The 13,405-nt window shown below is 37.5% G+C and overlaps 1 protein-coding gene across 4 annotated transcripts in view; it reads left to right on the top strand.

The window, feature by feature from the left end:
• LOC143886368 (ARM repeat superfamily protein) overlaps window positions 1-13,405 on the top strand; it is a 152,480-nt gene that overhangs the window by 14,055 nt on the left and 125,020 nt on the right. For all 4 annotated transcript variants that reach the window (XM_077390305.1, XM_077390307.1, XM_077390308.1 and 1 more), the window contains exons 13-21: window positions 5-82; window positions 304-371; window positions 455-554; window positions 987-1,163; window positions 1,264-1,353; window positions 1,878-1,943; window positions 2,083-2,181; window positions 2,880-2,954; window positions 11,055-11,114. In XM_077390305.1, coding sequence (XP_077246420.1) covers window positions 5-82; window positions 304-371; window positions 455-554; window positions 987-1,163; window positions 1,264-1,353; window positions 1,878-1,943; window positions 2,083-2,181; window positions 2,880-2,954; window positions 11,055-11,114 — 813 coding nt within the window. The remainder of the gene's footprint in view (window positions 1-4; window positions 83-303; window positions 372-454; window positions 555-986; window positions 1,164-1,263; window positions 1,354-1,877; window positions 1,944-2,082; window positions 2,182-2,879; window positions 2,955-11,054; window positions 11,115-13,405) is intronic.

The following is a 13,405-nucleotide window of genomic DNA, read 5'->3' as shown; positions in this document are numbered from 1 at the left end:
GCAGACCTATAATGAAGTTCAGCATTGCTTTCTTACAGTTGGTTTGGTGTATCCCGAGGATCTTTTTGCGTTCCTTCTGAATGTGAGTAATGTTTTCGGCCGGTATATCTATTGAAAGCTTCATTACTTGTAAAACTTGACATTCTTAGAAGTAGTTTTATCTCTAAGATAAGAGGAGAGGGATTAATTAGACAGAAGTGGATGGGGCATGTATGGCATTACAGGTCCTGGTTATATTTTAACATTTGGAAAAGCTTGGGTTTCTTTTCTCTTCTGTATGAGTTTATAGATGTTTTTATACAGAGATGCAGGTCAAAGGAAGAGCCTTCTACATTTGGAGCACTTTGTGTTCTAAAGCATCTCTTACCCAGGTTTCCTTCTTGATGTAATTTGATTCATTGTCAGTGTGAATCCTTTAACACGACTTAACTTTCCAAACATTTCCCTTCTGGAGGTTGTCTGAAGCTTGGCATGGGAAAAGAGCTTCACTTGTTGAAGCTGTGAAGTTGCTGCTAGATGAGCAGAGTTTAGGTGTCCGGAAGGCAGTTGCAGAGGTACACTATTGAGTTTTTAGTTTTACAATCAAGGCTTAAAATTTCGGTTCATAATTTTTTTTTGGAATAATCAGAATATTTAGGCGAAATTTCAAAAATTTCAGGTAAAATTTGAAAATCCGGAAAAAATAAAAAAATAAATTTTGCCGAAATGTTGTCCAAAATCTTGGACCGACACCGAATCAAGGTACTTTTGGTGTTGGTCCCAGCCGACGAAATTTTAAATTATGTTTACAATCAACCCAGGCTATGGCTATATATATTCACTGTTATATATTTTTTAATTATTTCAGGCAAAATTGAATTTCATGGCTTGAAAATTTACTCCATGCTTGTATTTCTATGTGGGAGTATTGATGGTTTGTAAGTCAATGATAAGAAACTTCTTTATATTACTTCTTCTATACTGATTTGGGTACTTTTCTATTTCAGTTGATTGTTGTTATGGCTTCTCACTACTACTTGGGTGGTCCTTCTGGAGAGTTATTTGTTGAATACCTTGTACGCCATTGTGCTATATCGGGCGACGAGGTAAAACAATTCGAAAGTTCCAAGCACGTGATTCGGACAAGTAGCACATTTCAGCCTTTCCAATATAAGAAACTTGAGGTTTTGTCTCTGATCCTTAATTGATTTCCTTGGTAAACCTGATACTTATCATTTTTATTGTTTGATATCTATGGTATGCTGAATCTAACTTTGTGTATAGGTGAAGATTGGGACAACTACTCCCGAAGGGCTGAGGGAAATCTGTGAGAAAGGGCTTCTTCTACTCGCTATTACTATTCCTGAAATGGAGGTTGAATTCAATGCCAATCTCTGTATGCATTAAATTTGTTCTTTTCTAGTATGGCATCCTCATCCCCTATGTCACAATTATCTCCGATATCTTCAAAATATCGCTTTTTTATCTCGACATTTTGATAAAATGAAAAAAATCTGAACCAATCTTGAGATTTTAAAAATATAGCAATATTTTCATTTTTATCATAAAATATCTCGATAATATTGCGATATTATCCCGATATTTTTACGTTATTTTTATTTTATTTTATTCTTAAATTTATTATTTTTATAGATTTTTAAATAATTTTATTTTTACCAAATTTTCCTGATATAAACCCTAAAAAAAAAAAAAAAAAAATATATCCCGAGATTTTCCCTCGCCGAGAAATTCCCAAGAACGACATTTGTGACATAGCTCATTACAAGAATGACCATGTCAATTGAACCACATTTTTTTGCAATAAGTATCTTTACAATTTGGCAGTAGGATAATTAGCTGTGCATAATATCTTATATTTGAACTTTGATATTCTACAGCATATCCTTTGGCCTTTTATGTTGAAGATGATTATTCCACGAAAGTATACTGGTGCAGCTGCCATGGTAAGAGGAGTTTTTGGTAGTGTCATTTCGCTTGCCAGAGCAAGTGTAAACTATGTGATATTAAAAACTTGCTGATTTTTCAGAGCGTCAATTTTGAGAGCTGCACTATCCTTTTAGCTGATTTATGATGATTTTGCAGGTTTGCAGATGCATCTCAGAACTATTTAGGCATAGATCCTCTTTTACTAATTCAATGTTTACTGAATGTTTATCTCGTGCTGATATTCCGAAGCCGGAGGTAGAGTAACCGGTTTGTGGGATGCTTTTAATTTTCTGTCCTTTTTTTATATGAATAAATATTATATTCCATGTTGTTAAAATCGTACGATTCAATCGTGAATTGTATGATTCAAATCGAATCGAAGACGATTCAAATCGGAAGGAAGAATCATTTTCATAAAAATCGTACGATTCATATTGAATCGTTCTATTTTTAGGAATTTTAACGATTCTTTTTAGTTCACTTTTTTTTTTGTGGTGGGCCTTTTATGATTAGAAATAAATCGTATATAAAGCCCCCAGCCCCAACTAATAACCTAAAAGAAGTAAAGAAAATCCTACCTCCTTTTGCTCCCTTTCTTTCCTTCTCCTCCTCATCCTTCCTACTTCTACTAATACCACCCACAAGTTTCGATTACTAATCATGGAATTTTATATATAATTTAATAGTTTTGAATGAAGAATAGATAATTACTCATTTTATTCTAGTTTTGACCTTTTACTTTCTTTAATATTTTTCTGAATTTTTTATATAAATCTGAAAAAATCTTACGATTTACGATTCGAACCCTGTTACGATTTACGATTCGATTTTGATTTTCAGAACCTTGATTATATTGATGATATTCCAAAACCTGTAGCCTCTAGAGATGTAGTGATTTATTTTTCTTTTATTATAACAAATACTATTTATCTGATCCTCACATGTGATTGCAGGAGCTTCTTGCACGCTTGGTTGTACTTTTGCATGATCCTCTTGCCCGGGAACAATTGGCTACTCAGATTCTAATGGTCATTTCTTTTTTGTCCTTCTCTATTAGCATATGTTTATCTATTTGTTGATAACATGCTTTTTTTTTTCTTTGAATAATAATAACACTGACCGCATATGCTATTAATGTTTTTATCATTTGTTAAACCGTGACTGTGTTTTTTTTTATGTATCATCAATTTTACAGAAATAATTTTCACTTGATCAATGACATATTGGAAGCAATAATCCTTGGATATTTTACTTAACCTAGAATTATATGCAATAAAAGTTCTAGTTGGGCAATCTGAAGGGTGAATCTTTCTTACATGAATGATCGCAGGAGATTGAGTAATGATAAAAGCATTGGAAATTTATTCAATTTTAGGGCTCAACGGATCCTTCGTCAACTGAGTTAACTTCCATCGCGTTGATAACTTCCAAAGTATCTTTCGTGAATTCCTGAATGAAGACCTATCTGTGCTCATTTTCTTGATTTAGTTTTTGCCCCACAAGATCATTCTTGTTGCCTCACTTTCTATTCTGTATGAATTAGGCACTTTTTTGATTCAAATTACTTCGGGGGATTGTTGGTTAGCTTCTATTGCAAAAGTGTTAGATACCAATGGGTTTCTCTTTACCATTGAAATTGCTCTATATCTTTCGTGATTCAAGCCATTTTCCTTCCTGATTTTGCTACTTTACTAGCATTTTTAAAAATGACTTTGACGTGCCAATGTGTGCTTGGACATGGGTAAGGAGTTTTGGTCTGGAGTAGTACTACGAAATTATGTAATTTATTCATCTGTTTTGGTTCAGATATCTCTTGGTAATTTTAGTTTCTAAGCATACTGGTAATGGTTCACATGGGCTGCCCATGGTTGTTGGCAGCCCATGTGAGAGGTCTATAAATATGTTGTAAACTTTCTTATTCAAGTAATTCCTTCCCTTCATGCATTCTCTCTCTCTCTCTCTCTCTCTCTCTCTCTCTCTCTCACTGCCTTGGTAACTCTATTCTTCCTAGTTCCTGCACCATGTAAATATTCAACATAGTATCAGAGCTTCCCTAACCCTAACACTAGAGCTTCCCTAACTCTAACCCTGTCCCTAACCAGTATCACCCCTCCCTCTCCCTTCTACTACTGCCGCACCAACCAAACAACACCCAAATACTTCCCCTTCATTACCGCAACCCCTACCCAACCCATCTCAGTTCACAATCCCCCTCTTTGCATCCTTCCTCATTGCCACACCCCTACAAACTTGTCGCACCCTTCTAAAACCTAACCCTAATTTATCCATCTACAAAAATCAGTTCCTAATCACAACTTAATCTTTATGTTCTTGTTTTACATTTTTTTACCCCTTTCTCATCTTAAATCTGGTTCTGGGACAGTGTTTTCAGTCTCTTATAGTGATTGTGTATGTTTGGGGGTGCCTGTGCCCATAGTTGTCAAACTCTTATGAGTTGTACGAGTCAACTCTCGAGTCGAGTCGAGTCACTGGGCTTTCGACTCGAGTCGCATGGGTGACTCGCCCCTGTTGAAGACTCTTACGAGTCGTTTGGTGACTCTTACTAGTCGCTGTGAGTCAAATCGAAAAAATAAGACTCTTACGAGTCAGGTCCAGTCGCTGGGCCTTGGCTTTCTTATTTTGACTGCTGAAAACTTGTTAGTTGGATCTTAGAACTTAATAATTTTTTCTAATGGTAGGCAATTGCATTAAATGCGAAAAAAAGACCGAGGATGTCTATAGAAATAAAGAGACAGAAAATGAAAAAGAAAGATGGGAACAAGCCCCACTGCAAGGGTCAAGGAGGAACAAGGTCAAATAGTTGTCCGCACACCACTAGCTGACCACATAACATGATGGAAAAAAATCGATGCATCCCCCATCCTGACTTGAATCTCATCGAAGAAAGAGGCAAATCTCCAAGGGCCTTAGTGAGAGCCACTAAGCCGAGTCTCCTTCCACCACTACCTTAGTTGAATCTTCATTCTCAAGATACCTTATTACTTGGTAGATAGCACGCACTTCAGCTTCATTAGTGTCTGCGACTCCAATGGGACGCGCAAAAGCCCATTTCATAGCTTCAAATTCATCCCTCAAGACTCCCCCAATTCTGTCGGGACACGGGTTCCTCATGCTAGACTCGTTGAAGTTTATTTTCAAAAAACCATGTGTGGGAGGCTCCCAATCTTGGACAATCTTGGGTTCATGGCCTAAACCACCACAAATCTTCTTCCAACCGTACCATAAATCATGGGCGGATACAAATCTAAAGCCAAGGGTTTTCACTCATGATTAAGTTCAAACCAGAACTTAATTATTTTTGTGCATGCAATTTACAAGCATATAGTTATTTATATTCTTGGCTTATTGCTTTATCTATGTGCTATTAGGTTATATTTTTTACAAGCTTCATCTTTTGATATATAATTATATATATTTTTTCAAATAAAATTTTGTTTTTGTCAAAACGAGTCGGGTTAGGAGTCATAAAATTACGAAATCGAGTCACGAGTCGAGTCACGGGTTCACAACTATGTGGATGGCCACATTATTGACTATTGTTATGATCTACATCCGGAGCTTCGGCCCCGCCGTTCTACTACTGCTTCCATAGATGCATATGCTGATGTCCACCCTCCACACCCTCCTCCGACTTTTGTTGCATCGACATCCATTGACTCCATGGTTGTTAGTCGTGCTGATTATGAGGAACTTATGCACATCCGTGATAAAGGCAGGCAATCTATGGCCACCTTCACTCAACCATATAGCTCGTCCTGTTTTCTTTCTGACTCTACCTCTGAAACATTGTTCATTGATTCAGGGACCTCTCATCACATGACTGGTAACTCTCATATTCTTTCATCTTTGCAGTCAGATGTATCTAGCCTTTCTCTTACTGTTACATTAGCAGATGGAACCAAATTCCCCGTCTCTGGGTTGGGTATGGTGTCCATATCTAATGCTATTTGTTTTTCTTCGGTCTTACATGTTCCTTCATTCCCTCTTAATTTGTTATTTGTACGCCAATTAACCAAATCTCTGAATTGTTCTATTTCCTTCTTTCCATCTTATTGTGTGTTTCATGGTGTGAAGACTGGGACGAGGATTGGTTTGGGTCGTGAGGTTGGTGGCTTCTATTAGCTTGATTCGAGCCCGGCTGGCGTTGCACTTCAAATGTCTGCTGATGCCTATCAGTGGCACTGTCGGTTGGGTCCCCCTCCTGCAGAGAAGCTTCGCAAATCTCATTTTCTTACTAGTTCTGTTGAGGCATTGTCCTGTGAGTCTTGTCAGTTGGGAAAACACCAACGTGTGTCTTTTCCTTCACTTGGTAGTTATAGGTCGTCGCAGTCATTTGAGCTTGTTCATTTCGATGTTTGGGGCCCTACTCGTACTACTTCTTTATCTGGCTTTCGCCACTTTGTTAGCTTCGTTGATGATTATTCTTATACTACATGGTTATTTTTGTTGAAAGATAGATTAATTTTTTTTAAAAAATTATTTTACTTTTAAATTGAATCGGTTTAACTTCTATTTCTTGTCTGCGTACTGATAATGCGCAAGAGTATTTTTCTACTGCTAATGGTTTTTGAGTCATGGAAACAGCTTCTCTGCAAAGCAGGGGTAAGGCTGCATACAGCTAGCCCTCCCCAGACCTCGTAATGTCGGGAGCCTCGTGCACTGGGCCGCCCTTTAATGGTTTTTGTGACTTTCTTTCTACACGAGGCATTCTTCATCAATCTTCCTGTGCGTACACTTTGCAACAGAATGGTTTTGTTGAGAGGAAGTTAAGGTACTTGTTAGATATGACTCGTATGCTCATGTTTCAGATGAGAGTAAAGGAAGGTTATCCCCTTCCGGCAAGATCGCTATGCGCAACGGAATAAAAATCGCATAGAACTTCAAATTTTTCTTTTCGATCTTGCAATTGCCCAAGATCCTAGAGTCTAGATTAGTTAATTATGTTAATTAAATCTAAAGAAATACCTATTTGAAGAAGAAATCAAGGAACCACGCTTGATCTACTCCTCGAACGGTTGCGATCGTTCTGAACGCCGTGAACCCCCAAGTTGAACCTATGGATTCTTTTTCTTTGCTCGGACTATTGTGGATGTGAATAACTCTTATTCACCTCTTTAAGGTCTGATCTAATCAGTACCTTTATTGTAGAGAATGGAGAAATTGATTAGAAGCCTTTCTCTTTGAACTTTTTCAATTAGAAGACATAGAGAGAGATATATATATAGGAAAAACGATTTTCCAAGGGGGGAAGCAAGGGAGAACGAATTTTGGAGTGTTCCTCACATGAAAATTCGTTCAGCCCTCTCTCGTTTATAGAAAATAGAGTTTTGGCTTCATAAATCCTTGTTTCTCTCTCCCAATTCCCATCCAATTGAGAAATCAACTTGAATTGAGACTCTCCCAAACATCCAAGGCTATGTGGGGACACCTAAGATACATGGGAGAACATGTATGAAGTCTCTCTCCATCCCTTGTTGCCTTATCTCATAAGAATTGGTGTTGGAAACAAATTGCTTGCTTTGTAGATCCTATAATTTAGCAATTCTTATATAACAAGGAGTTTGAGTGCAACTCAAAGTCTTTGAGCATTTGAGACTCTTTTCTCCAGCTTTCTAACTGATTTGGGAGTGTGGTGGGCCCCACAAACCTTATCCAAATGTGTAGTCCTATGTCAATTCCCAATTTCTTTCCAATTCCGCAACTTTTGCAAAACCGGTTTGGGAATAACTATCCTCATTTGGATTACACATTATTATGCATATTATTAATCAAATTAATAATACATAATAATGTATAATACATAATAATGTATAATAATTAAATAATTAATTAACAGTTTAATTAATTAATAACTCACATCCAATGGGAGTTATTTCGGCTCCAATTTGTCTTCAAAAAATTCTCTTACTGTCTCTTGTTACTTAACAAAGACATGTATATGTGGGCCCCCACTGTATTTAACCCGACCTAGTAGATAAGCTTAGCTATAAGACCGAGTAGCAACACTTTTCCGTATATATATATATATATATATATATATATATATATATATATAGAGAGAGAGAGAGAGAGAGAGAGAGAGAGAGAGAGAGAGAGAGAGAATTTATATGATGCCCGATCGTCAAAATAGCAAGGGCTAGGTGTCAAACCACCTAGCCCTTGATTTTTGATCCTGTCAAAACACCCTTGTAAATTACCCGGTCGGCCATCATATAAAAACTCATATATATATATATATATTTATATACAAACACACACTAGTAAAAAACCCCGTGCGAACCACGTGCGATGCACGGGCCGACAAAGAACTGTACTGACCACATCATAGGTTGATCCAAACCGTCCATGTGATGGAACACAACATCAACAGGTTGTGCCTGTAAAATCATTTCCATAGGCTGATCCTAGCCCTCCAATCTATAGAGGTTTCCATAATTAAAAAGGCATAAAGGAGGGGGGTAGGATTGAAATTATGTGGCTTTCATGGGTGCCTTTGTTAAAAAGCATAAAGGAGGGGGTAGGATTGAAAATATGTGGGTTGAATGGGTGCCTTTTGTTAAAAAAAGTAAAAAAAAGTGATGTGTAATTCTCATAGAATTTTGGGAGAAATTCAAATAATTCTCTCCTTTTCTCTTCTGCTATATATATATATATATATATATATATATATATATATATATATATATATAGAGAGAGAGAGAGAGAGAGAGAGAGAGAGAGAGAGAGAGAGAGAGGAGATGGTTTGTGGGCAGCTGCTCAGATAAGCTTATCAAACCATAGGGGGGGCCACATTTTTGTGGGGATCCAAAGCATTCATTTGGAAGGCCCTTCCATGGATAGGGTGTGTACCAAAAATCAGCCCTATAGGATCATCCTAACCCTGCCATTTGTGGAGGGAAAAAATGGGCAGAAACATGGACACACAGTGTCTGTCCATTTTCCCCTCCACCTTTGATTGGGTTAGGATGATCCTAATGATCTGATTTTTGATACAAACCCTATCCATGGAAGGGCCTTTCAAATGAATGCTTTGGATCCCCCAAAAAATGTGGCCCCCCATATGGTTTGATAAGCTTATCTGAGCAGCTGCCCACAAATCTGTCCATTTTTTGCCCCCATGGTTAGAAGGGTTAGGATGATCATATGGAGCTGATTTTTTGTGGACACCCTATCTATGTGAGGGCCAATCAATTGAATGGTTTGGATCACCCAAACAATGTGGGCCTCCACTATATTTTAAACTAGTGTGTAGATAACTTCTCTACACATGTGTGTAGAAACCGTTTTCTCATATATATATATATATATATATATATATATATATATATATATATATATATATATATATACGGAAAAGTGACCGTACTCTGTTGAGTAGATAACCTTATCTACTCGGTCGAGCTAAAAACAGTGGGGGCCCACATTGTTTGGGTGATCGAAACCATTCATTTGAAAGGCCCTTACCTACATAGGGTGTCCACAAAAAATGAGATCCATAGGATCATCCTAACCCATCCAAATGTGGAGGGGAAAATGGGGAAAAATGGACAGACACAGTTAGTCCACAAATCTGCCCAATTTTCCCTCCACTGTTAGATGGGTTAGGATGATCCTATGGAGCTGATTTTTTGTGGACACCCTATCTAGGTAAGGACCTTTAAAATGAATGGTTTGGATCTCCCAAAAAATGTGGGCCCCACTATTTTTAGCCGACCGGGTAGATAAGCTTATCTACTCGACCGAGTACGCTCACTTTTCCCACACACACACACACACACATATATATATATATGTGTGTGTGTGTATATATATATATATATATATATATATATATATATATATATATATATATATTCTAGCTTGAGGGGGAGTGTTGGGTATTATTGTCATTTGAGTGTGGCAGCCATGTTTGACATGGCTGCCCATGGTTGTTGGCAGCCCATGTGGGAGGAAGGAGGCCTATGAATATGTTGTAAACTTTCTTATTCAAGTAATTCCTTTCCTTCATTCATTTTCTCTCTCACTGCCTTGGTAACTCTATCCTTCCTACACCATGTAAATATTACTATTCCATTCCTTCCCCTTCTAGTTGGGCCCTCCTTTTCACACTTTCCTTTCTCTAACCTCCCTTCTCTGTTTCTTTCTATTATCGTTCTAGCATCTGTATTATTTTTCTACTCTTTCTGACCATAATTTTCTTTTTTGGTTCGTGCCCTGCTCATCTTCGTTAAATTTTCTCACATCCTTCAATTCCCTTTTTGCAGCAGATAAGTTAGGTGCAAGGTAGCATAGTCATGTCTTTGATCATTTTGTTGCCATTCAAGAACCTTTGGGATGCAAAAGAGAATGACCAATTTTAGTTGGTATGGAGAAAACTGCCTGGCGTTTGCTAACTCTGTGGTGACACATCCTTATTTTCCCCTCTTTTTTCATAGTTTTCCAGGAGAGTTATTTGTAATTGTGGGAAACATGGTTCTGGTTTTGAAAATTTATCACCCATCTTTGGTTTTTACATGGAAGCAACCGGCACTGATAAACTATTCTAAGTTTGTCTTCTCCATTTTGATAATTAAGATCAGGTTCGCTAATGATGTTTAAATTGTGAAACTCAGAGACTTATTTATTATTTCCTCATCTTCTCTCTAAGGAATTTTATTCCTTGGACATGACATCAATAGCTTCCTTTATAATCACATTGCTTCGGAACATTCATCGAGAAGGATCATTTTCTCTACAGACCTGTCTATCTTGTAAAGAAAGTTCATTATTACGGCCAATGTAACATAAAGGACCAAGCAATTATGCTGCTCCTGAAAATGGTTCCTTAGCGTTCAGAAACATGCGAAGAAATGGAAATGATGCTAATAAAAAAGATAAAAAAATAGAACGTGGCAATGCTTTATGAAGTATAATTTTCAAGTCTGGCACATTATTATTTATGAATCATTCCTATTTTCTTGACTTCTTTCTCTATAATGTGTAGGCTGCACTAGTTTTCTCATCAGTTGGGTACCTTTTAATGCTTATATAAAGTTCTGTTGGTATGTAGTCATGTTTTCTAGTAAGGGAACATTTCCTTCTAACTTTCACGTTTCTGTTGCTTTCAGGTTTTGTGCTACTTGGCACCACTCTTTCCTAAGAATGTCAGCTTATTTTGGCAAGATGAGGTATGTATCTCTACTATATCTTTCATGAAAACGGTTAGGGTCATGAATTGGGGGATTTACACACACATAGATCACAACTTGCTTGTATCTGTGTGAAACCAATGGGAAAAAAACAAATTCTCATTGAATCAGTCCTAAGAATTTTTGAAGTTCAGAACGGAACAGACCCATGTTGAAAAGTTAGGTTTTTAAAATTAGTCCTATGAAAGAGGAAAACAACTGATCTTGGTCAAGATTCTACTTTACAGGAAACTACCCTAAGTTAAGAAACCAGTTCTTGGAAGTTCATAGTTGATAGGAAAAAGCCCTACGAGATATTAACAGTTGGGAATGGTCAAAAGAAGAAAATAGTTGCATGAAATCCATTTCGATAGCACTAAGTTGCGGGGGGAAAGTAGTCCTGGATAAGAACTAGGCATCAAAAAGAAGAAAACTAGGTCGACCCTTGTTTTTGAATGAGTAATCTTCTCATTCATTCTTCTAGTCCATGTTCAGATAACCTTGATCCTGGTTCCATCAAGTGTGCTTTTTCCTACTATTCTTATACAGAAAAGGATACCGTTGTTATAATCCTGTAGCAAGGAAAAAGTATGTGCGAATGTCACTTTCTTTGAGGATATCCCTTCATTCTCTCATTTCGACAATCTTGTACCTGGCATCTTGCCTTAATTTGTATCCTTACGCTATTACTGTTACCAACTGTCGTTCCTCCGTCAGAACTTATTGTAACACACCCACAGATCAATAACTTTTTGATGCTTCCAAGCAGCCTCTCTCTCTCTCTCTATATATATATATATGTGTGTGTGTGTGTGTGTGTGTGTGTGTGTGAAGAGTATGAGACTTGATTCACTCCATTGTCTTCTACGTCTGTGGATCATGAAGTCGACTCCAGTTCTCCAAGTGTTCTAATTGCTGTTCCTAAAAACAAAAGGACTCGTACTCAGCATACTATTGCTAATTTTGTTTCATTTGACTCCCTTTCTCTTTCATATACTCACTTTGTCGAGTCTCTTTCTATTATAGTCCTGCCTTTAACTTGCCATGAAGCAATTTTTCATGATGGATGGAAGAAGGCAATGGATGACTGCATGAGTGCATTAAATCAAAATCAAACACAGGGTTGAGTGTCCATGGATTTATACTATTATCTACCTGATGGTATCGTCAAAAGATCGAAGGTACGATTGGTTGCCTAAGAAAATACCCAAACATTTTGAATTGACTACTTGAAAACCTTTGCACTTATCTCAATTGCCGCCAATGAATATTGTCCATGTGTCTGCTACACGTCAAGATGGAGAGGCTTATATGGAGCAACTGATGAGGACCAGGTTGAAACCATGGCTATAGGGAGAAGGACAATTTGATGTGTAAGGGCATGACAATATTGTAAATAGCCAATGTGACAAGTCTTGTAAATATAACAAGAGTGGCATTTGAGGGCAATGCAGTGAGGCTCAAATGTAAGCGGGAAAACACCATGTGATGAAGATTGGTCGTTTAAGACAGTACATGGGAGGGGGCGTGTGGAGCTGCCTTGTTGGCAGAAATATGGCAGCAATGTTGGCAGTCTTGAAAGCATAACCATCTGGCAACTCAGCAAGACATGTGCCACTCTCAAACTCACTTGGGACCAGGCAGCTCAGCAAGCCACTTGTCAGTCCATCCTTGAGCTTTTGTGGGGACCAGCCAACTAATGGCTTCATCAACTGCCAAGTGTCCTGCCAAGTGAATAATCATGATTTAGAAGGATTAACTTACTTCCCGTTGACAAATGTTTACCTTTTTATCCTTCTACCCGTGATCTGATCTTCTCCATAAGCTTTTCAAATTGAATAATCTTCGATCACCCCTTATACACTGGACCCAAGTATTCCATGTGAAGACCTTTGTAAGAGAATCCCGTGGCCGTGCTTATGATCCTACTTTTACTCAAAGGGCTTTTCTCAATGCAAGTGAAACAACTTTTATCCCTATTTATGACCTCCCCTGAAGCTGATTGATATAGGGAATGGAACTTCATTATGTTGTCTAAAGATTTCTTCTTTCCATTTGTGAAGATTAATACTAAAGAAACAAGAACAACAACTACTAATTCAGCAGCAATATATTCTCGAAAAGTCGAAAACTTAGTGATGAAGATTTTGCGAAATCTTCTAGGATGAAGCAATGGGAGATGTGGATGCACACTCTAGAACATAAAAAGTAGTATGCTATCTTGTCCTGTGACACCTTTTTTTATTCCCCTGCTTGGGAGATGTGGATGCACACTCTAGAACATAAAAAGT

Source organism: Tasmannia lanceolata, unplaced genomic scaffold (assembly GCF_043159265.1).
Source record: "Tasmannia lanceolata isolate RefF3 unplaced genomic scaffold, GAP_Taslan_0.1 ptg000011l, whole genome shotgun sequence".
Lineage (NCBI taxonomy): Eukaryota > Viridiplantae > Streptophyta > Magnoliopsida > Canellales > Winteraceae > Tasmannia > Tasmannia lanceolata.
This window is presented reverse-complemented; position numbering and strand designations above follow the sequence as displayed.